General features: G+C 39.1%; 1 protein-coding gene across 4 annotated transcripts in view; it reads right to left on the bottom strand.

Moving 5' to 3' along the window:
- Positions 1-25,129, bottom strand: part of RNF121 (ring finger protein 121) — an 84,901-nt gene that overhangs the window by 31,459 nt on the left and 28,313 nt on the right. For 3 of the 4 annotated variants that reach the window (XM_081239484.1, XM_081239486.1, XM_081239485.1), the window contains exons 2-3: positions 16,785-16,822; positions 13,773-13,914 (exon numbers count right to left, since the gene is read on the bottom strand). In XM_081239484.1, coding sequence (XP_081095610.1) covers positions 13,773-13,914; positions 16,785-16,822 — 180 coding nt within the window. Of the gene's footprint in view, positions 1-13,772; positions 13,915-16,784; positions 16,823-25,129 lie in introns of those variants that run through there. The other variant, XM_081239487.1, reaches the window with a different exon arrangement.

Genomic DNA, 25,129 nt, shown 5'->3' with positions numbered 1-25,129 from the left:
AAATTAATCAGAATCTCTGGTTAATGAATATTCTCATCGTTAGTCTATGCATAGACCACTTTTGTTTTAATTTTTAAAAATTATTTTTGGGAGTTCCCTGGTGGTCCAGTGGTTAGGACTCAGCGCTTTCACTGCCGTGGCCTGGGTTCAATCCCTGGTTGGATAACTAAGATCCCACAAGCTGTGCAACATGGCCAAAGCAAATTTAATTGTGATTAAAAAAAAAAACACATAAAATTTACCATCTTAACCATTTTTCAAAGTGTAGAGTTCAATAGCGGTAAGTACATTCACACTGCTGTGCAACAGATCTCCAGAACTTTTTCATCTTGCCAAATCTGAAACTCTGTACCCATTAAACAACAACTTCCCAATCCCACCCACCCCCAGCCCTTGGCAACCACCATTCTACGTTGTCTCTGTATGAATCTGACTACTCTAGGTACCTCATATAAGTGGAAGAATTTGTCTTTTTATGACTGGCTTATTTCACTTAGCATAATGTCCCAAAGGTTCATTTATGTGAAGTAGTGACAGGATTTCTTTCCTTTTCAAGTTAATTATTTTTTAATAATATAACAAATACTGAACCCTCCATCCAACATAAGAACTGGAACACCTAAACTTACTTATATTTAGCTACGTCCTCTTCTTCTCTATCCTATCCTCCAGTTCTCCATCCAACATCAGCCTTATCCTGAATCTTGATTTTATCATTCTCTTGCTTTTTAAAATATGATCTTATCACTCACATACATATTTCTAAAACATTGTTTAGTTTTCATTGTTTTTAGCTTTCTATAAAAGGTATAAAGTTATAAGTACTCTTCTGGGACTTTTTTCACTCAGTATTATATTGCTAAGATTCATCCTTACCATGATTTGTAACTATAGTTAATTATTTTTGTGTTATTCCATATATTTATATATGTATTATTTTATCACAACTAACCTATCCACTCACCTATATATGGGTATTGGGTCATTTTCAAGTTTTTGCTATTACAGATAGTGCTAATAGGAAAATTCTGGTATGTCCTCCCTCCTGGGATGCATGTGCAAACTTTTCTCTTGGCATATATCTAGGAATTAAACTCCTGGATCATAGGGAATATGAGCATCCAACTTTATAAACTCTTTTTCAAAGTGATTTCTCCATGAAACAATATTAACTGACTACTGCCCTAGCACAGGGCTAAAAAGGATCAAAGAATATTTGCTAATTGAACAAACAAACAGACATGAGGGAAGAGTGAAGAAGAGCATAGGAGTCAGAGGGACTGGACGTGAATCCTGACTCTGCTAATCATTGGTTGAATGGGGCTCAGTAATCTCTTTGAGCTTTAGTTTCTTGATCCATACAATGACGAAAATAAAATTACCCACCTCAGAGCAAAATACTTGGCACATTATGAAGTACTCAATAAACGGCAGCTGGTGTTATTAATTATGTTTATGCAATAGTGAAGTTCATACTTTAGTGATGGCCCAACTATATTTCTGCTCTGCTTCTCCTCCCTGAAGCCCATCTTCAGCCTAGAGTAGATTTGAATTTCAAGGTGAGGGGGTCCCTCAAGAACTATAAACTTGCAGTTACAGCAAGTACCTAAAATCTGTTTAGGCAGGGAGAAGAACTTCAGATGCACCAGGATGGAAAACAAGGAATACCAAATGGGCCATCCAAACAGAACAGCAAATAACAGAATCCTCAGCCCACAGGGTGGTTCATAAATCTAGTGTACAAAAAATTCTGTACCAATTCTACAAATAAAATCAGATAGCAATCTGAGGAAAGATATCTGCAACACGTATGACAAAAGGTTTATTCATAATATACAAAGAGCTGTTATAAATCAATAAGAAACATTCCAAAAGAATCCTAAGCAAGGAAAGAAAATATGACCAAATACACCAAGTGGTTCAACTGTGAATAACATTTATATGTCACAATAATGTAAATAGGGAATATTTATTTAACTAAAAACTGGGAGGAAAAGTGTGTATGTGATGGGTATAGTGTAGCAGTATAAGATAATTACCACCTTCCATGGTAGAAAGTCAAAAGGAAAATTATATATATATATGTGTGTGTGTATATATATATGTGTGTGTGTGTGAGTGTATGTGTAATCGTGTTATTTAAAAATATAGAGGTCAGGATCAGAAAACAACTAAAAAAAGTTTAAAGTGGTTGCCACTGAAATAATAATCAGGGATGGATAGAGACAGGCAGAGGACTGATGTGTTTTGCTTTTTAAACCTTACAGAACTTCTTGACTTTTTTGTTTTGTTTTGTTTGTTTGTTTTGGCCACGCTGCAGCTTGTGGGACCTTAGCTCCCCAACCAGAGATCAAACCCGTGCCCCTTGCAGTGGAAGTGTGGGTCCTAACCACTGGACTGCCAGGGAAGTGCCAGAACTACTTGACTTTTATTTTTTTTAATTATTTTTTAATAATTTATTTATTATTTTTGGTTTGGCTGCGTTGAGTCTTTGCCACTGCGCGTGGGCTTTCTCTAGTTGCAGTGAGGGGGACTACTCTTTGTTGCGGTGCCTGGGCCTCTCACTGCGATGGCTTCTCCCGATGTGGAGCACGGGCTCCAGGCACACAGGCCTCAGCAGTTGCGGCTCGTGGGCTCTAGAGCGCAGGCTCAGCAGCTATGGCACACAGGCCCAGCTGCTCCGCTGTATGTGGGATGCTCCTGGACCAGGGCTTGAACCCGTGTCCCCTGCATTGGTAGGCGGACTCCCAACCACTGCGCCACCAGGGAAGCCCTACTTGACTTTGAAATTAGGTATTTTCACCCTATTAGATTGACAAAGATTAAAAATACTGAGGATTCTCTATACTCTCTTTAACACTGGGTAATAGCACTGTTTAACTTCTCTCGGTGGGATTAGAAACTGCTATAACCTTTTTTGAAGGGCAATTTGACAAGATCTATTAATGATTAAATGGCAATTCCACTTGACCAGGCAATTCCATTTCTAGGAATTCATTCTCCAGAAACGCCGGCCCAGCTATGCAAATTATATATGTAAAAAGTTTACTGAACCATTGTTGCAACTGAGATAAACTGTTAATTAACATGTCTATTAATAGACATAAGTTAAATTTTAAAAAACCAATTTAAAAGAATACTATGGTTTAGTAGTTTTAAAGGATGGCACACATACTAATACGGATAGACATACAAACTAATATGGCTTGTATATCTGAGAGCCAGTACAGGCATACCTTGTTTTATTATATTTTGCTTTATTGCACTTTGCAGGTACTGCAGTTTTTTACAAACTGAAGGCTTGTGGCAACCCTGAGTTGAACACGTCTATCAGTGCCATTTTTCCAACAGTTCATGTCTCTGTGTCACATTTTGGTAATTCTCACAATATTTCAAACTTTTTCATTATTATTATATTTGTTATGGTGATCAGTGATCAGTGATCTTTGATGTCACTATTGTAATTGTTTTGGGGAACCACAAACTAGGCCATATAAGACAACAAACTTAACAAATGCTGTGTATGTTCTGACTGCTCCACTGACCAGCTATTCCCCATCTCTCTCCCTTTCCCTGGGCTTCCCTATTCCCTGTGACACACAATATTGAAATTAGACCAATTAATAACCCTACAATGACCTCTAAGTGTTCAAGTGAAAGGAAGAGTCACACATCTCTCATTTTAAATCAAAAGCTAGAAATGATTAAGCTCAGTGAGTAGGCATGCTGAAAGCTCAGACAGGCCAAAAGCTAGGCCTCTTGTGCCAGTTAACCTATGTTGTGAATGCAAAGGAAAAGTTCTTGAAGGAAATTAAAAGTGCTACTCCAGTGAACACATGAATGATAAGAAAGCAAAACAGCCTGACTGCTGATATGAAGAAAGTTTCAGTGGTTAGATAAAAGATCAAACCAGCCACAGCTTTCCCTTAAGCCAAAACCTAATCCAGAGCAATTCTCTGAAGGCTGAGAGAGGTGAGGAAGCTGCAGAAGAAAAGTTTAAAGCTAGCAGAAGTTGGTTCATAAGGTTTAAGGAAAGAAGCCATCTCCACAACATAAAATTGCAAGGTGAAGCAACAAATGCAGATGAAGAAGCTGCAGCAAGTTACCCAGAAGATCTATCTAAGATGATGAATCAAAGTAGCTACACTAAACAACAGATCTTCAAGCAGATGACATCTATGACTTTCACAGACAGGAGAAGTCAGTGTCTGGCTTCAAAGCTTCAAAGGACAAACTAACTCTCTCTTTAGGGGATAATGCACCTGGTGACTTTAAGTTGAAGCCAATGCTCATTTACCATTCCCAAAATCCTAGGGCCCTTAAAAATTATGTTAAATCTACTCTGCCTGTGCCCAATAAGTGGAACAACAAAGCCTGGATGACAGCCCATCAGTTTACAACATGGTTTACTGAATATTTTAAGCCCACTATTGAGTCCTACTGCTCAGAAAAAAAAAAAAAGAGTTCTTTCAAAATATTACTGCTCACTGACAATGCACCTGATCAACCAAGAGCTCTGATGGAAATGTACGATGAGATTAATGTTGTTTTCATGCCAGCTAACACAACATCCATTCTGCAGCCCATGCATCAAGGAGTAACTTCAACTTTCAAGTCCTGTTATTTAAGAAATACATTTTGTAAAACTACAGCTGCCATAGATATTGATTCCTTGTTTGGATCTGGGCAAAGAAAACTGAAAACCTTCTGGAAAGGATTCACCATACTAGATGCTATTAAGAACATCTACAATTCACTGGAAAGAAGTCAGAATAGCAACATGAACAGGAATTTGGAAGAAATGTATTCCAACCCTTGTGGATGAATCTGAGGGGTTAAAGACTCGTGGAGGAAGTAACTGCAGAAGTGGTAGAAATAGCAAGAGAACTAGAATTAGAAGTAGAGTCTGAATATGTGACTGAATTGCTGCAATCTCATGATAAAACTTTAACAGCTTAAGAGCTGCTTCTTACACATGAGCAAAGAAAGTAGTTTCCTGAGATGGAATCCACTCCTGTTAAAGATGCTGTGAAGACTGTTGAAATGACAACAAAGGATTTAGAATAATACATAAACTTAAGTTGCTAAGGCAGGGTTTGAGAGGATTGACTCCAATTTTGAAAGAAGTTCTACTGTGGGCAAAATGCTATCAAACAGCACTGGGTGCTACAGAGAAATCATTTGTAAAAGGACGACTGATACAGCAAACTTCACTGTTGTCTTATTTTAAGAAATTGCCACAGCTATTCCAAACTTCAGCAACCACCAGCCTGATCAGTCTTCAGCCATCAGCATCTAGGCAAGACCCTTTACCAAGAAAAAGATTTGACTCAATGAAGGCTCAGATGATAGCATTTTTCAGCAATAAAGTATTTTTAAATTAAGGTATGTACATTGTTTTTTTAGACATAACACTGTTGCATACTTAACAGACTACAGTACAGTGTAAATATAACTTTTATATGCCCTGAGAAACCAAAAATTTTGTGTGACTTACTTTATTGCATATTCACTTTATTGCAATGGTCTGGAACCAAACCCATGATATCTCTAAGGTATGCCTATATTAGGTGGAAAATGTTGCAGAGCCTATTGGATGTCATAAATATCTAAAAATTTATAAATATTAGCATATGCATAGAAAAAATCTGCAAGTGTAACAAATGTGATTCTCTCTGGGCACTTCTGAATTTTTTATAACAAACATGTATAACATTTGTAATGAGAGCAAAAACAGAACGATGGGCTTCCCTGGTGGCGCAGTGGTTGAGAGTCCACCTGCCGATGCAGGGGACGTTAGTTCGTGCCCTGGTCTGGGAAGATCCCACATGCCGCGGGGCGGCTGGGCCCGTGAGCCATGGCCGCTGAACCTGCGCATCCAGAGCCTGTGCTCCACAACGGGAGAGGTCACAACAGTGAGAGGCCCGCGTACCGCAAAAAAAAAAAAAAAAAGAAAAAGAACGAAACCTCATCCTGTCTCTCGACAGGTCAGCTTTGTCCTCTAAGAATGAGACAGGCCTTCGCCTCGCTTGGTAATTCGATGATACAGATTTTAGAGCTTAGAGGGAGTACTTAGAAGAAGTCCAGCCAACCATTCCGTAAAACTCACAAAAATCTGCTCCACAACATCCCTGACAGGGTTGTCTAGCCCCTGATAAAACATAGTTGTAATGGGAAGAGCATTCTCTTCTAAAACAGTTAATTCCACTGTGGAACAGCCCTCACTGTTGAAAATTTTTTTATAATACTTAGCCAAAATCTGCATTCTTAAAACTCTCATTCCTTAGCTTTAATTTGGGCCTTTGGAGTTAAACAGAATAAGAGTAATGAAAAACTATTTTAAAGTTTGAAGAGACATTAGCAATCATCTAGTCTTAAACCCTCACTTTAAAGATGAAACGTGAGAATGAGGCAAGGCTAAGAGGGAATAAGTAATTTGCCCAAGGTCCATTGCGAATTAGCAGTGATGCTAGAAATAGATCTTAGATCAAGTGACTCCCACTTCAAGGCTTTTTATACTACACCAAAATTCCAATTCCTCAAAAAACAGAAAGGAAGGTAACACTTCCTAACTCATCTATGAGGCCCCATTATCCTCATACCAAAGCAAGATAAATACATGACAAGAAAAGTACAAACCAACCTCTGTTATGAATGCAGAGGCAAAAATCCTCAACAAAATACTAGCAAACCGAATCTAGCAGCATATTAAAAGGATTACACACTGCGACCACATAAGATTTATCCCAGGGATGCACCACATGATCACCTCAATTGATGTAGAAAAAGCATTTGAGAAATTCAACACCCATTCAATGATAAACACACAAACTAGGAATAGAAGGGAATTTCCTCAACATGATAAAGGGCATTTATGAAATATCCACAGGTAACATACTTAAAGATTAAAGACTGAAAGCTTCTCCCCTAAGATCAGGAAAAAGACAAGGATGCTCATCTCACTACTATTATTTAACATTGTACTGGAAGTTTTAGCCAGAACAATTATGCAAGAAAAGGAAATAAAAGGCATCCAATCTGAAAAAAAGAAGCAAAACAGAGGACATAATTCATATAAAGAAAATCCTAAAGAATCTACACAAAAAACTATTGGTTAATAAACAAATTCAGCAAAGTTGCAAAACACAAAATCAATACACAGAAATCAATTTTATTTCTATATATTAACAATGAACAATCCAAAAAGGAAATTAAGAAAATAATTCCATTCACAATAACATCAAAAAGAATAAAATACTGGGGAATAAATTTGACCAAGGAGGTATGGCTTGTACATTGGAAACTACAAAATATTAATGAAAGAAATTAAAGAAGACTGAATAAATGAAAAGATAATTAATGCTCATGAAAGTTCATGGAATGCGAAGATTGATATTGCTAACATGGTAATACTCCCTCAAATGATCTACAGATTCAGAGCAATCCTTATCAAAATCACAACTGCCTTTTTTTGCAGAAATGGAAAAACTGATCTTAAAATTAATATGGAATTGCAAGGGATCTAGAATAGTCAAAGCAATCTTGAAAAGGAAGAAGTATGGAGGATTCATGCTTCCTAATTTCAGAACTTACTACATTGCTATGGTAATCAAAAGTGTGATACTGGCGTTAGTATAGATCTATAGTTCAATGGAATATAACTGAAAGTACAAAAATAAGTGCATACATCTATGGTCAATTGATTTTTGACAAGAGTGCTAATAAGACCATTAAATGGAGGAAGAAGTCTCTTCAATAAATGGTGTTAGGACAACTGGATATCCACACGCAAAAAAATAAAGTTAGATCCTTATCTCATACCACTTACAAAAAATTAACTCCAAATGGATCAAAGACCTAAATCCTAAGAGCTTAAAGTATAAAACGCTTCAAAGAAAACACAGGGGTAAATCTTAATAATCTTGGATTTGTCAATGGATTCTTAGATATGACATTAAAAGCATAAGCAACAAAAGAAAAAAATAGGTTTAACGGTACAAACTTGCAACTAGTAGTAAATAAGCCATAGTAGTAAATAAGCCATAGAGATCTAATGCACAGAATAATGAATATGGACAATGATATTGAACTTTAATGATCAAACTTGCTAACAGACTAGAACTTAGTTATTCCAACCACACTAAAAAGAAAGAATAATTATGTAATGTGATAGAGGTGCTAAATATCACTACAATGGCAATCATGCAATAATATATAAATGTAGCAAATTAACGTTACACATCTTAAATTTACACGTTATATGTTAAATATATTCCAAAAAAATTGGATTCATCAAACTTAAAAATGTTTATGCATGAAAGAATACTATCAAGAGAGTGAAAAGGCAACCCACAGAATGGGAGAAAATATTCGTAAATCATTATCTAATGATGGTGTAGTATCCAGACTATATAAAGAACTTCTACAATTCAACAACAAAAAGTCAAAAATCTGGGAGTTCCCTGGCAATCCAGTGGTTAGGATTTGGCACTTCCACTGTCGTGGCCCAGGTTCAATCTCTAGTCAGGGAACTAAGATCCCGAAAGCTGCACAGAACATCCCCCCAAAAAAAAGACAAAAATCCAATTAAAAAATGGGTAAAGAACTTGAATAGACATTTCTCCAAAAAAGATATACAAATAGCCAATAAAAACATCAAAAGAGGACTTCCTGACGGTCCAGTGGTAAGACTCCATGCTTCCATTGCAGGGGGTATGGGTTCAATCCCTGGTCAGGGAGCTAAGATCCCACATGCTGCAGTGTGGCCAAAAATAACAACAACAACAAACCACCAACAACAAAAAAACCCCCAAAACATCAAAAGATGCTCAACACCATTAGGGAAATACAAATCAAACCACAATGAAATCCCACTTTATGCTCACTAGGGTGGCTATAATACAAAAAAAAAAAAAAAAAAAAAAAGGAAGGAAGGAAGGGAGGAAGGAAGGAAAAGAAAAAGAAAAATGACAAGTGTTGGCGAGAATGTGGAGAAATTGGAACCCAACATATTGTGAGTTAGAATGTAAAATCCTGCAGCTGCTATAGAAAACCATTTGGCAGTTCCTCAAAAAGTTAATCACAGAGTTACATATGACTCAGCAAATCCACTCTAGGATATACCCAAGAACTGAAAATAGGTGTTCAAATAAAAACTTACAATGAATGTTCATAGCAACACTATTCAAAATAGCCCAAGGCTTCCCTGGTGGCACAGTGGTTAAGAATCCACCTGCCAATGCAGGGGACACGGGTTCTATCCCTGGACCGGGAAGATCCCACATGCCACGGGGCAACTAAGCCTGTGCGCCACAACTACTGAGCCTGTGCTCTAGGGCCCGCAAGCCACAACTACTAAGCCCATGTGCCACAACTACTGAAGCCCGCGTGCCCTGGAGCCCATGCTCTGCAACAAGAGAAGCCACTGCACTGAGAAGCCTGTACACTGCAACAAAGAGTAGTCCCCGCTCACCGCAACTAGAGAAAGCCGCACGCAGCAACAAAGACCCAATGTAGCCAAAAATAAATAAAATTAATTAATAAATAAAAAACAAAACAAAACAAAATAGCCCAAAGGTGGAAACAACTCAAGTGTCCATCAACTAATGAATGGATAAACAAAATGTAGCATATCCACACAATGGAATATTACACAACCATAAAAGGACTGAAATAATGGTAGATACTACAATATGAAAGAACTTTGGAAACATTATGCTAAGTGAAAGAAGCCAAGCACAAAAGGCCACATATTATATGATTCTATTTATATGAATATAAAGAATAGGCAAATACATAGAAAGCAGATTAGTGGTTGCCAGGGTGTGCTGGGAGGGGGAAATGGGAAGTGATTGCTTAATGGGTACGGGGTTTCCTTTGGCCTAACAAAAACATTCTAGAACTAAATAGTGGCCATGGTTGCACAACAACGTGGATGTGCTAAAAGCCAGTGAATTATACACTTTAAAACAGTTAAAACTGTGAATTTTGTTATGTGAAATTGTCCTCAATAAAAATAAAATCTATTCCACTTCCACATAAAATAGTACCTGAAGATATTTTTGTGTCTTGAGACTTTTCTCTTAGGAGTAGGAGGAACAAAGTCACTAACGCTAGCTTTAGAGTTTACAAAACACTTTGCCATGCAATTTTATATAATCTTCACAACCCAGGAGATAGATATTATCACCCCAATTTAGAGATAAGAAGAACTGAGGCTCAGAGAGGTATAAAGTCATATAGCCAGGAAGCATGAGAGCTGACTAATCAAGCCAGATGGTCTAATTCCACTGTATTTACTGCTGCAAGGCAAACAGCTCCAACTTCTGATAAGCTTGAAAAAGGACAGGAGATGCCATTATGTACAGGCATCTTAGGCAATTTTTCTTCCTCCAAAGTTAGTACTTTAATCAAAGCAGTAAAAACATTCATTGTACCCAAGTTAATAAAAGTTTTAACAAAAGCAATATAGATCATTATTGTATAAGAGCAGCATAAAGCATGACACTACAGATTTCTTCTTCCAATTTTCTAAAGATATGAGTTTAAGTTTCTCAGTGTAAGATATGCTATAATGTTAGCATGTCCTCTCACCAATGTAGTTCAGCATAATGTTTACAGGGTGTGGCAATAAAGTAATGAGAAGACTGTGCGTATTCCTTACAACAACTGGCCTCATTAAGTCACAATCACATTCCTATTAAAGATTAATGAATGGGGCTTCCCTGGTGGCGCAGTGGTTGAGAGTCCGCCTGCCGATGCAGGGAACATGGGTTCATGCCCCAGTCCGGGAAGAGCCCACATGCCGTGGAGCAGCTAGGCCCGTGAGCCATGGCCGCTGAGCCTGCGTGTCCGGAGCCTGTGCTCCACAACGGGAGAGGCCACAACAGTGAGAGGCCCGTGTACCACAAAAAAAAAAAAAAAAAGATTAATGAATGAATGACACATCAGTGGTTTTCTAACACTCTGATGTGTCCTATAGATGTTCCTGAGAAAGCAGAGGGGTCAGGGTTACCAGCCCAAGAAGAGCATCCTCTTATTTTCTACACTGGGTTTTTCCTTAAGATACTGTTTGAAGAAAGGACTCCACAGCCTTTTTAAAAAGTACATACTGAAAACCACTGCAGTACATTATGCATCCTCACTTCTTCAGAGGTTTTCAGAAATCTCTGCAGATTAGCCAACAACATATAATTATTTCTAAATTCAAGCATAGAAATTCCAAGGGGGCTCTCTACATTTGGTTTATGATTTTTTGTATTTTCCAGGCTCAATTAAACCATCCTGATAAATCCCCATTTTATAGAGCAGGTACTATAAGCACACACTGAAAAAACAAGTGACTTATCTCATATGGCAGGGTGAAGCACAAGCAGGGTCCAGATATGAAGCCCCACCCCAGATGGCTCAGCCTGCTGGATGGTGCCTAGTTCAAAAAGCCTTGGTGCCATGTGGTCATTCCATGCACTATGACCTGATGGTACAGATGTCTCTACTTGCGGTGCATGACAACACATGAGGTGGCTATAGGCCAGTAATGTCTGGAACAAGTGCCAGCTCAAGGGCAAAGATTAGTCTCTCTTCTGCCTATGCTCCATATTATCCCTTGGTTCCCTTGATAGAAAATCCTTTCCAGAAGCACCATATGGTATAGTAGAAATTATGAAATATGAAACAGAAGACTTGGGTTCAAATCCTGGCTCTATTAGTATCCCCTTCATGCCTGAACTCTCTGGGCCTCAGTTTGTTCATAGTACTTATATCATGGGCTATTAGGAGGGTTAAATGAGATAGTGTAGCAGTTCCCATCCTGTGGGCTACAGACCTCTGGGCATCTTTGGCCCTATCACAAGACGTCTGAAAAAGCACATACTAGAGAAAAAGAATCATTTCGGGATTAAGACTAAAAGCCCTGGAGTAAAATTGTCTTGGTTCAAATAATGGTTTTACCAGTGGAGCAAGTTACTTAGCCTTTCTGCCTCAGTTCCTCATCTGTAATTGGAGAAAACAGTATTTATTGGGTTACTGTGAGGATTAAATGAGTTATATATGTAAAGTGCTTAGAACAGTGACTGGCATTGTAAAAATTCAATAAATATTAGCTATTGTTACTACTATATGTGTTTATGTATTCTTTCAAAGTACATCTATTATCACATGGATATTTGCCAAGTTTTTTATGTTAAAAAAGGGTTATACTTGAAAAGGTTAAATACTTCTAAGATAACAGTTGTAACAGAATCCAGTATACTACCTGCCGTGTCCTAATCCAGAGTAGCTGCATCTATGATTTCAATGTTTTTTAATTTACTGAAGCTTATTTTGTGGTCCAACATATAGTCTATCCTGGAGAATGGGCCATGTGCACTTGAGAAGAACATGTATTCTGCTGTTGTTGGGTGGAGTATGCTGTATATGTCTGTTAGGTCTAATTGGTTTATAATGTTGTTCAAGTCCTCTTTTACCTGTTGATCTACCTGGTTATTCTATCCATTATTGAAAGTGGGGTACTGAACTCTCCAACTATTATTGTAGAACCACCTGTTTCTTCCTTCAATTTTGTCAATTTTTGCTTCACGTATTTGGGGGTTCCTTTGTTAGGTACATATATGTTTATAACTGTTATATCTTCTGGCTGTAATGAACCTTTTATCAATATATAATGTCCTTCTTTATCTCATGTAACCTTTTTTGATTTAAAGGCTATTTTGTCTGACATTTAAGAGCCACCAGCTCTTTCTTGGTTATCATTTGCATGAAATATCTTTTTCCATCCTTTTACTTTTTTTAAAAAAATATTTATTTATTTATTTATCTTTGGCTGCATTGGGTCTTTGTTGCTGTTTGCAGGCTTTCTCTATTTGCAGCGAGCGGGGGCTACTCTTCGTTGTGGTGGCTTCTCTTGTTGCGGAGCATAGGCTCTAGGCGTGCGGGCTTCAGTAGTTGTGGCTCGCAGGCTCAGTAGTTGGCTTGCAGGCTCTAGAGTGCAGGCTCAGTAGTTGGGGCGCACGGGCTTAGTGGGATCTTCCCAGACCAGGGATCAAACCCATGTCCCCTGCATTGGCAGGCAGATTCTTAACCACTGCGCCACCAGCGAAGCCACATCCTTTTACTTTTGTCTCGTTTCTTTATATCTAAAGTGAGTATCTTATAGACAGTATAAACATGGATAATGTGTTTTTTTAAATCAATCTAACAATCTCTGCTTTTTTAATAGGAGAATTTAATCCATTTACATTTAAAGTAATTACTAATAAGGAAGGATTTACTTCTGCCATTTAGCTATATGTTTTCTGTACATTTTATATGTTTTTGTTCTTTATTTCCTCTATAACTGCCGTCTTAGGTCTCTCTAACTCTGACCCTGCCTTCTTACCACCTACTACATTGCCTCCTCTTTATTACTGCATTTTCAAAATATTAATCTAAAGATTCATTGGAGTCTTGGTCTTCCCAATCAAGTGATCATCCCTCCCTCTATCTGAATAGTTCCTAATGAACAGCTCTTTCATGAATCTATCCCAAAATGTTAAAAGGGAGGATCTACCTTTTCTGGCCATGAAAGTACATTCAGGTTCTTTCCCAGTTTTCACAATCTGAATCACCTGTCCCTTAAACACACACCCAACATACACTATTCACCATTCACACATACAGCTTAGTATTATTATCTATTCCTTGCCTACATGTGGCCTGGGTTAGGCTGGACCCTAGAATACTTAAGAAGGGTCTCTTGATGACTGGCAAACAAAAAAATGAGCAAAGTGGCTTACATTGTAGGAGCGGGGGTGCCTCTGTTTCCACTGTACCAGGAGCAGCTGGGCCACCACCAAGGTAGCGATGAGGATGAGGACCATTTCAGCATGCATGGCTTCATGGCCGCGGTGCTTGGCATGCATGCGTGCGTGCTCGACCCTGAAAGCCAAACAGATGGGGTGAGCTAGGTCAGGGATGGTGTGGCGGTAAAGGAGCAGTGCTTTCCAAGGATATCTCACTGGTCCATAGCGTAGAACACACTCTGGTACTGTACGAAATAGGGGCTAGAAACACACATGCCCTAGAGGACAGGCATTTTGGGATAGAACAGGGGTTCTATGGGCACTAGTCACCAAGGTTAAGTATTGGGGTTAAAGGTGGGTGGTCTGCTGCCCGCCCCCAATGTTAAAAACAGCTGATACCTTTCCATTTCAGTCCTATTTCAACCTGTCACTGGAAGAAGAAAGTAACCCAGAGAGGTCACAGCCATAAAGGCTCATACTCTTATTCAATGATATTTATGATACCAATAAAGGAGTAATATTGCAAATATGTGCTAATTTCAGGGTTAAAGTCTTGCTTTATTTGTCCTACCCTCTCTGCCAGGACCAGAGATCCTAAAGACTAAAGCCTGAAAAATTTGAACTTCAGTAGTGCTTCAATTTTACATTATTCCAACAGTGACTTCATTATCAGTATCCACAGGTAAACAGACTCTTCAAGGGCTCAAGGAGAGTACAACTGGAAACTCTTATTTAATCTAAGAGTTTAAATGCTGGCATTCTCTGGTCCTGAGGATTGGCAGCAAGTGATTCCCTTGGCCAGTATAGGCAAAAAGCTTCCTCTGAGAACAGGAAAGAAAAGTCACTCCTTCAGCCAAGGGAGAGGAATAAAGAAGGAATTAGGAAACTAAATACAAATGTAACCTGTAGTCAGGAGCTTTTGTGCAAGTTCTCCATACCCAGGGGTATTAGGGAGAAAGGGAAAGGACAACATAAATGGTATCTTCATGGAATTCCCAAGGGCAATGAGAGACTAAGCAAGAAGAACCCAGTGGGATGCATTATGGATAGACAAATCATAAAATATAGCAAAAAGTTAGTTGTAGAATCTAGGTGGTGGGTACAAGGGTGTTCACTGTACAATTCTTTCAACTTTTCTGTATATTTGAGATTTTTCATAATAAAATGTTAGGAGGGGGGAAACTTGGTGGGCAGCCAAATGTCAGTCAGCCTGGCAGTCACAGCGCCTAAGGGTTCATCTTACATAAAACTTTATCCTAGGTGACAGAATCTGACAAAATATAATAGGGGTAGGAGTCAGAAACTTAGGTTCAGACACAACCTATGTGGCCTTAGCCAAGAAAATTTACATCTCTACATCACAATTTCTTCATCCATCAAAAGGAGTCCTTATCTTTTCTGCCTCCCTCATAGGGTTGTTGTGAGGATAAGCTAAACTAAAAGGGCAAAGGATATTTTAAAATCCAAAGGCTTGTGGGGAGTTATAAAGATAATAAGAGATAAGTTTCTTGTTCTCAAACAGTATATAAATGAATGGATGCATACAACAAGAAATCAAAGAAAGGACTGAGAAAAAACCAGAAGTCACCTAGCTCAAGTTACCACTCAATGCAAAAATTATTTTTGCAATCCTTTGTTTGAATACCTCCTCTGGCTGAGAATACATGCCTCTTAAAATAATCTATTCTAGAACCAGCAGTGTCTGACACATTGTAGGAACTCATATGTGCTTATGAAGGAATAAAATTCCAAAGCTTTAAGAAACAGGAAGCTCTGTGCCTCACAATATACCACGATTAGTAACAATGTTTCTGATAATGAGACAAAATTATCTTACTACAGCTTCAATCCTTTGGACCTAATCCTACACTCTGGAACATATCCACTCTCTTTCCCAGTGCTGCCCCTTCAAATATTTATCATAGTATTATTTAAAAAAACAAAACCAATCCTGTTTCTACCATCATTTTCCTGGGCCCTTTTAGGTTAACAGTTCTAGAGCTTTATACACGATGCATATAACATAACGTGAAGACCATTAATCCTGATCGCCTTCTTCTAGACATATCTAGCTAAAGGTCTTCTTCATATGCAGTGTTTACAGCAAAATCAATGTGGACTCAGCAAAGCACAACACAGTAGCACTGTCACTTCCCTTAAGGCAGATGGTATATTTTCAATGAACATCTTCTCAAACTGTAAAATATTTTGGTAGCTCAGGTACACAACTGGTGCCTATTAAGCTTAAAGTCACCTAAAATCTTGCTGGGCCTGTCATATGAGTTGATATCTTTGCCATTCTACATTTTTTATAATCAATAGTTTTAATCTAAACGAGGTGTTTTTTTCTCACTATTAAATCTTTACTTGGTTGATTTCAGCTCACTGGTCAGTTACCTTATAAAGTTTGTGGGGCAAGCACTTTTGAAACTCCTCTACCAATGAGAAATAATGACAATAAAATATTTGTTGACTCACTCTGGTTACAAAGCAAGTTAGTAGCAGAGTTGAGATCAGAAGACACATCTCCCATTTTCTCACACAGAGCTCTCTGCCCTGTTTCATGAATAATGATGATGTTAATGATGATAATCATCCTTAAAGCAGGTAACACTTACTAGAAGTTTACCACATGCCAGGCACTGTTCTAAGAATTTCACACATGTTAATCTTCACAACAACTGTTATGATCCTCATTTTACAAATTGGGAAAACTAAGGTAGTGTGAAGTTAAGTAACTTGCCCAAGATCACATTGCTAGGAAATGGCAGAACTAGTATTCAAAACCCAGATGGATGGTTTGGTGCAATAATCTATTTATTCCCAAGGACTGAGGGAGCTACCCAGGAGTGACCCAAGTACTGGGAAAGATCTCAAATGACCTGTCCTACTGGTCATAGGTCACTGCCTGCCACAGAAAAGGAAGCAAAAAGGGTAGATATACAACTCTATTAGTAGGATTAATCTATAGTTCCCACCATGAGGGGCCCACACTGCCACACTTACCTCCATTGCTCCTCTGGAGAGAGGTCTGACATATCAACCTGTAGAAAGACACCACCATAAAAATCCATTACTGTCTTAGAACTGTCCCTGCCCAACATACAATGATCACACACTGCTAGAGCTAAAAGTATGAATTAGGATTTGTGGGACATGAAGCTAGATAAAATATTCTGTCACATAATACCATTTGACTCTAAATGGCCCCATTAGACTAGGGTGAACTAAGCTTAAGTTTGCGCCCAGCGCCTTGTTTGCTTCACCCTAGTCCAAGTCCTTGCTCTGCTATTAAGTAGCAGTGTAATATATATGGAATCTAAAAACAAACAAACAAACAAACAAAAATGGTTCTGAAGAACCTATGGCAGGACAGGAATAAAGATGCAGACATAGAGAATGGACTTGAGGACGGGAAGGGGGAAGGGTAAGCTGGGAAGAAGTGAGAGAGTGGCATGGACATATATACACTACCTAATGTAAAACAGGTAGCTAGTGGGAAGCAGCCGCCTAGCACAGGAAGATCAGCTCAGTGCTTCGTGACCACCTAGAGGGGTGGGATAGGGAGGATGGGAGGGAGACGCCAGAGGGCGGAGATATGGAGATATATGTATATGTATAGCTGATTCACTTTGTTATAAAGCAGAAACTAACACACCATTGTAAAGCAATTATACTCCAATAAAGATGTTAAAAAAAAAAGTAGCAGTGTGGCCTTCCAACCTCAAAGTTCCAGTTCTATTTGTTAGTCTTATCCTTTTAGAGCAGGATTCCTTAAACCTTGGCACTAGTGAGATTCTGGGCTGGTTGATTCTCTGGGTTGTTTTTTTTTTGGGTGGCGGCGGCGGGGGGCGGGAATCTGTACACTGTAGGATGTTTAGCAGCATCCCTAGCCTCTACCCACTAGATGCCAGCAGCACCTCCACAGATAAAACCAAAAAAGTCTACAGGCATTATCAAATGTCCCTTGGGGGACAAAAATTGTCCCAGCTGCAAAACCACTGCTCTAGAATACTACTAAGTTCTTTGAGATCACAGCTCAAGTCTTCTACTTCCTTGCAGCCATACAGAAGCATACCCAAAGCCTCAGTACATAAGTCACTCGATACATTATTATACTGAACTGAGCTGAAAATGCTCCTTGATATACAGAAGAAAGGCCCTCATAATCACCAAAGGAATCAATCAACAAATATTCCTTTAGTACTTATGAAGTTCAAGGCCCAGTTTCCCACTGTTCCTCTGATAACTTCAGAAAAGTACCTTAAGTGGGATGTTTGAGGTAAAATGGGCAGAACTCCATACTACTACTGAGTAAAACCAGTACATATTTACCATGCATCCTTTATGTGTGTGTACTGAGAATGTCCACCATTGCTTAGAGAGGGCTTTCTGGTTTCTACACGTCCCAGCTGAGGAAGGAAGGAAAGGAAGGGAATGGAAGGGGAGGGGGGGAGGGAGGGAGGGAAGGAAGGAAGGAAGGGAGGAAGGGAGGGAGAGAGGGAGAGAGGGAGGGAGGGAGGGAGGGAGGGAGGGAGGGAAAGAGAGAGAAGGAGGGAGGGAGGGAGGGAAGGAAAAGAGGAGGGTAGAGGAGGAAAAGAGGGGAGGGGAGAAGAGGGAAAAGAGAGGAGAGGGAAGGAGAGGGGAAGACAGAGGGCAGGGGAGGGGAGGGAAGAAACAATATCCTAAGGCTTCCCCCAACCAATCAGGGTAATGAAGTCAACCACCCTCCTTGTCCTACTTCACACTGCCTCACAGAATTTATTCCTGTGACCTGACTCAGTCCTTCATCTCCCCAGAAGGACAGAGGTCCCCTCCAAGAGGAGACAAGTAGATGCAGGAAATGGAAAGGCCCAGCTGGGTGGTACCTGAGCAGACAATTAAGGACCACAATCTTATGTTATCTTGGACATGCTTTCCAAGTGACCTAACTGCTTCTTAAATCCAGGGCCAGGACCAGGGTGGTGCAAGCAAGGGACCTAGAGCTCAAAATTTAAGAAGGCACACATTTTCAGGTACTGACACTGCACTTGCATGACCTTGAGAGTGAGTGCCTCCTTCAAGTTTGTGCCCAGTGCCTTGTTTGCTTCACCCTAGTCCAACTCCTGCTTATGTCTATCTTGCTCCCATCCTAGAAGATCCCACACAGCCGAGGAGAATACACTGCTTTTTCGTCTTTCAAGGAGAATAGCAGAGCTGAGTGTATATTAAGCACTCACTGAGTACTTGTGAAATTGAACAGAATTCCCTCCAACAGGGTAATAAGTAAGTATGCTGACAAACCAGCACCCCACCTGGAGATGCTTAAATGGGAGTGTAAACAAACACTTGAAAAATACCTAATAAGCATCTGAGAAAGAAGTATTCATTTTCTGGAGGCACCCAGAAAATCATGTTTAAAAAACTACACGTCAAAACAAAACAACACAACACAACTACATGTTCAAAGAAGCAAAGTAAGTCCGTTGAAGAGAAAACAAGGAAGATTCAGAGAACTGTACCAGGCATGGGGACGCCTCTCCATGAGACAGTGGTCAAGCATGCTACTGTCTGTGCCTTTGTTTCTCCTGCTGGAAAATAGAGAATAAGTCTTCTGACTTCATTGTGGGGCTGTGAGGGTAAGTGTATTCCAAGTGACCAAGTGATTTCATTGCCTTTCTTCCTAGGAGAGTGAGTGTACTTTAAAAAGTACTCAGAGAGGCCAAGGAACTGAATGTTGGTGAAGCACAGGGCAGTAATGCTTTCAGAGCTCAGGGAACAGCTCAGAAGGGCAAGCACTAAGGCTGAGACTAGACCTGGTGCTTAGAGGACCATTTAGCACTTCGTGGAGTAGTACGAGCACCAGAGTGGAGTAATGCTGAGTGAAGACATGATTTGGCTTTAATATTTGCATGCTGAACGAAAAGATTTTTAAAATTACATCCAAATCAGTCTTCTAGCTCAGGTGGAAAAACAAGGAAAGCTATAAGCTATACCTATAATTAACCTGTACCATCTGGAAATACATCTTTATTTGCTCCCTCATTAATGAGTTTATTCATCTGGGGCCAAGAAGTCAGTCAGTCTAAACGTGACCTGTCCAGAGCTCAGGTAGCTAATTAGGTAGGCTCTCAGGGCAAGATTACTGATTAATGGGCCCATTTCCCACTCCTAAGACCCATACACAGAATGTCTTTTTGCCAACCAATCACTCCCCTCCTAGGATGTCGCAAGGTCTCTAGTCATGTCAATCTACCTAGGTCCAGATTTGAAAGAAGTTAGACCAAAAATGTCAGGCAGAGGGCAAGAGAAAACTTTACAAAAATGGAAAATGATCTGCGGTTGACTGATATTTTCTCAGGTGCGAAAGACTCATGGTCCACCAGTGTAATACCACAAACAGGCCTCCTATCCCCCACAAATACTGATACTCGGTGGTCTCTGAGTCTTTACACAGGCTGGTTACTTTGTCCCTTCAGCCCCTCTCTTCCACCAAACCACATTCTGCCTTCATGCAAAATGCTAGACAAATCCTCCTGGATCCAGAAAGGCTCTTTAGACGGACCCCATTCACTGGGGAAAAAAAAATCCTTTATTGCCTTGATGAGCATGATCCACAGCCCAGAAGCATCAGCACCCTGAGAGCTTAAGAAACAGATGCTTCAGAATCCATCCCAGACCTCCTGAATCAGAATCTGCATTTAATAAGATACCTAGGTAATCCATATGCACATAAAAGCATTGCTATTACAATCACTTTGCTGTACACCTGAAATACAACACTGGTAATCAACTATACTCCAATATAAAATAAAAAGTTAAAAAAATAAAAGGATTATCATTTTAAAAAATTGCTATTGCATTCCAGCACTCACATCCACAATTTGTCCTACAGTCATATACCTCTATACACCTGAATTGTTTTTAACAACAGCTTTACTGACATTTAATTCACATACTGTAAAATTCACCCATTTAAAATGTACTATTCAGTGCTTTTAGTATATTCAGAGTTGTGACACCATCACCACTATTTAAATTTAGAACATTTTTACCACCCCAAAAAGAAACCACATATCAGTCAGCCATCACCCTCCAATCTCCCTGCAGCCCAAGGAACCAATGATTTACTTTTGATCTCTATCTACAGATTTGCCTATTCTTGACATTTCATATAAACGAGATCATACAATATGTGGTCTTTTGTGAATGGCTTCTTTCACTTAGCATGTTTTCAGTGTTGCAGCAGGTATTGTAGTTCGTTCCTTTCTATTACCAAATAATATCGTATTGTATGGATATACGACATTTTCTTTGTCCATCCGTCAGTTGATGGACATTTGGGTTGTTTATAGTTTTGAGCTATTACAAATAATGCTGTTACAAACATTCATTTACAAGTTTTCGTGTAGACATGCTTTCATTTCTCTTGAGCATGTATCTAGTAGTGGAACTGTCTGGTCATATGTAACTCTATGCTTAACCTTTTGAGGAACTGCCAAACTGTTTTCCACAGCAGCTGCACCATTTTACATTCCCACCAGCAGTGTATGAGAGTTCCAATTTCTCCACATCTTCAACAACACTTATTGTCTTTTTGGTAAAAAGCATCCCAATGGGTGTGAAATGGCAGATCAATATGATTTTGAATTTCCCTGATGTATAATGATGTTGAACACCTTTTCATATGCTTATTAGCCATTCACATATCTTCTTTGGAGAAAAGTTTATTCAGATCCTTTGTCCACTTTTAAAAAATACTTTTTTTTTTTTACAGCAGTTTTAGATTCACAATAAAATTGAGTGGAAAGCACAGATTTCCCATACGCACCTTGCTCCCAAATATGCATAGCCTCCCTCATTACCGACATTCCCATCAGAGCAGTACCTTTGTTCTAACTGAAGAACCTACATTGACATACCATCACCCAAAGTCCATAGTTTACCTGAGAGTTCACTATTGATGTACAATCTATGGATTTGGACAAACATATAATGTCCTCATGGACACATATCCATCATTAGAGTATCATACAGAGTAGTTTCACTGACTTAAGAATTCTCTGTGCCCTGCTTATTCATCTCTCCATCCCCCCAATCCCTAGCAACCACTGATCTTTTTACTGTCTCCACAGTATTGCCTCTTCCAGAACGTCATATAGTTGAAATCATATAGTATGTAGCCTTTTCATATTGGCTTCTTTCACTTAGTAATATGCATTTAATATTCCTCCATCTCTTTTTATGGCTTGATAGCTCACTTATTTTTAGTACTGAAGAATATTCCATTCTCTGGATGTACCACAGTTTATTTATCCATTCACCTACTGAAAGGCATCTTGGTGGCTTCCAAATTTTGGCAATTATGAATAAAGCTGCTATAAACATCTGTGTGCAGGTTTCTGTGTGGACATAAGAGCTCCTCTGGGGAAATATTAAGGAGCACAATTGCTGGATTTGGTAACAGTATGTTTAGTTTCGCAAGAAACCACCAAACTATCTTCCAAAGTGGTTGTATTATTTTGCATTCCACCAGCAATGAATGAGAGTTCTTGTTGCTCCACATCCTTGGTAGCATTTGGTATTGTCAGTGTCTCAGATTTTGATCATTCTAATAGGTGTGTAGTGGTATCTCATTTTAATTTGAATTTCCCTGACTATGTATGATGTGGGGCATCTTTCCATATACTTATATGCCATCTATATATCTTCTTTGGTGGGCAATATGTTAAGGTCTCTAGCCCACTTTTTTCCCATATATATATATATATATATATATATATATATATATTTATTTATTTATGGCTGGGTTGTGTCTTCGTTGCTGCATGCAGGCTTTCTCTAGTTGTGGTGAGCAGGGGCTACTCTTCGTTGCAGTGTGTGGGCTTCCAACTGCAGTGGCTTCTCTTGTTGTGGACCACGGACGGGCTCTAGGTGTGCAGGCTTCAGTAGTTGTGGCTCTTGGGCTCTAGAGGACAGGCTCAGTAGCTGTGGTGCACGGGCTTAGTTCCTCCACGGCATGTGAGATCTTCCCAGACCAGGGATCGAACCCGTGTCCCCTGCATTGGCACATGGATTCTTAACCATTGCGCCACCAGGCAAGTCCCTCTAGCCCACTTTTAATCAGGTTGTTTTCTTATTACTGAGTTTAAAGAGTTCTTTGCATATTTTGGATAACAATCCTTTATCTGATAGGTCTTTTGCAAATACATTCTTCCAGTTTGTGGCTTGTGCTTTCATTCTCCTGACAGTTTCTTTTGCAGAGCCTAAATTTTTAATTTTAATTAAAGTCTAGCTTATCAATTCTTTCTTTCAGGGATCATGCCTTTGATGCTGTATCTAAAAAGTCATTGCCAAACCCAAGGTCACCTAGATTTTCTCCTATGTTATCTTCTAAGAGTTTTACAGTTTTGCTTTGTGATCTCATTGAGGTTTGTGGTCCATTTTAAGTTACCTTTTGTGAGGGGTATAAAGCCTGTGTCTAGAAACTTTTTTTTTTTTTTTACTTGTGGATGTCTGATTGCTCTAGCACCATTTGTTGACAGAATCTCTTTGCTCCATTGTATTGCCTTTACCCCTTTGTCAAAGATCAATTGATAAATTTACGTAGGTCTATCTCTGAGCTCTCCATTCTGTTCCACTGATCTATTTGTCTATTCTTTCACCAGTACCAGTGTCTTGATTACTATAACTTTATAGTAAGTTTTGAAGTTGGGTAAGTAGTCCTCCAATTTTTTTCTTCTCCTTCAATACTGTATTGGCTATTCTAGGTATTTTTCTTCCCCATATAAACTTTAGAATCAGTTTATTGATATCTATAAAATACCTTGCTGGGATTTTGATTGGGATTGCAATGAATCTACAGATCAAGTTGGGAAGAACTGACATCTTGACAACATTGAGTCTTCCTTTACATGGACATGGAGTATCTCTCCATTTAGTTCTTCTTTGATATCTTTCATCAGTTTTACAGTTTTCCTCATATAGATCTTGTACATATTTTGCTATGTTTATATCTACATATGTTATTTTTTTTTTTTAATTATTTTTTATTTATTTATTTATTTATTTATTTATTGCAGTACACAGGCCTCTCACTGTTGTGGCCTCTCCCGTTGTAGAGCACAGGCTCCAGATGCGCAGGCTCAGCGGCCATGGCTCACGGGCCCAGCCGCCCCGCGGCATGTGGGATCTTCCCGGACCGGGGCACGAACCCATGTCCCCTGCATCGGCAGGCGGACTCTCAACCACTGTGCCACCAGGGAAGCCCTACATATGTTATTTTTATTGGTGCTAAAGTAAATGGTATTGTGGGGTTTCTTAAAAGATTTTTTTTGATGTGGACCATTTTTTAAGTCATTACTGAATTTGTTGCAATACTGCTTCTGTTTTATGTTTTGGGTTTTTGGCTGCGAGTCACGTAGGACCTCAGCTCCCCGACCAGGGATCAAACCCATACCCGCTGCATTGGAAGGTGAACTCTAACGACCGGACCACCAGGGAAGTCCCTGGTATTGTGCTTTTAACTGCAAATTCCATTTGTTCATTCTTGGTGTACAGGAAAGCAGTTGACTTTTGTATATTAACTGCGTATCCTGCAACCCTGCTATAATAGCTTATTAGTACTAGGAGGTTTTTGGTTGATCCTTTCTATAGATGACCATTTCATCTGTGAACAAAATGGTTTTATTTCTTCCTTTCAAATCTATATTCATTTTATTTCCTTTTCTTGCCTTATTGTGTTAGCTAGGACTTCCAGTATGATGTTGAAAAGCAGTGGTCAGAGGGAACGACCTTGCCTTGTTCCTGATCTTAGTAGAAAACTTCATGCTTCTCACCAGGTAAGTATGTTAGCTGTAAGTTTTGGGTAGATATGCTTTATCAAGTTGAGGAAGTTCCCCTATATTCCTAGTTTAATGAGAAATTTTTATCTTGAATGGGTGTCGGATTTTGTCAAATGATTTTTCTGCATATATAGATATGTTCATGTAATTTTTCTTCTTTAACCTGTTGATGTGATAGATTACATTAATTAATTTTTCAAATATTGAACCAGGTTTGCATACCTAGGATAAATTCCACCTGGTCATGGTGTATGATCCTTTTTATACACTGCTGGTTTCAATTTGTTAATGTTTTGTTAATGATTTTTACATCTATGTTCATGAGACACTGGTCTATAGTTGTCTTATAATATCTTTGTCTGGTTTTGGTATTAGGGTAATGCTGACCTCATAGAATGAGTTAGGAAGTATTCACTCTGCTTCTGTCTTCTGAAAGAGACTGTAGAGAATTGGTATAATTTCTTCCTTAAATGTTTGGTAGAATTCACCAGTGAACCCATCTGGGCCTGGTAATTTCTGCTTTGGAAG

The sequence above is a fragment of the Mesoplodon bidens genome (genome assembly GCF_964165515.1).
Source record: "Mesoplodon bidens genome assembly, chromosome: 7".
In the NCBI taxonomy this organism is placed as follows: Eukaryota; Metazoa; Chordata; class Mammalia; order Artiodactyla; family Ziphiidae; genus Mesoplodon; species Mesoplodon bidens.
This window is presented reverse-complemented; position numbering and strand designations above follow the sequence as displayed.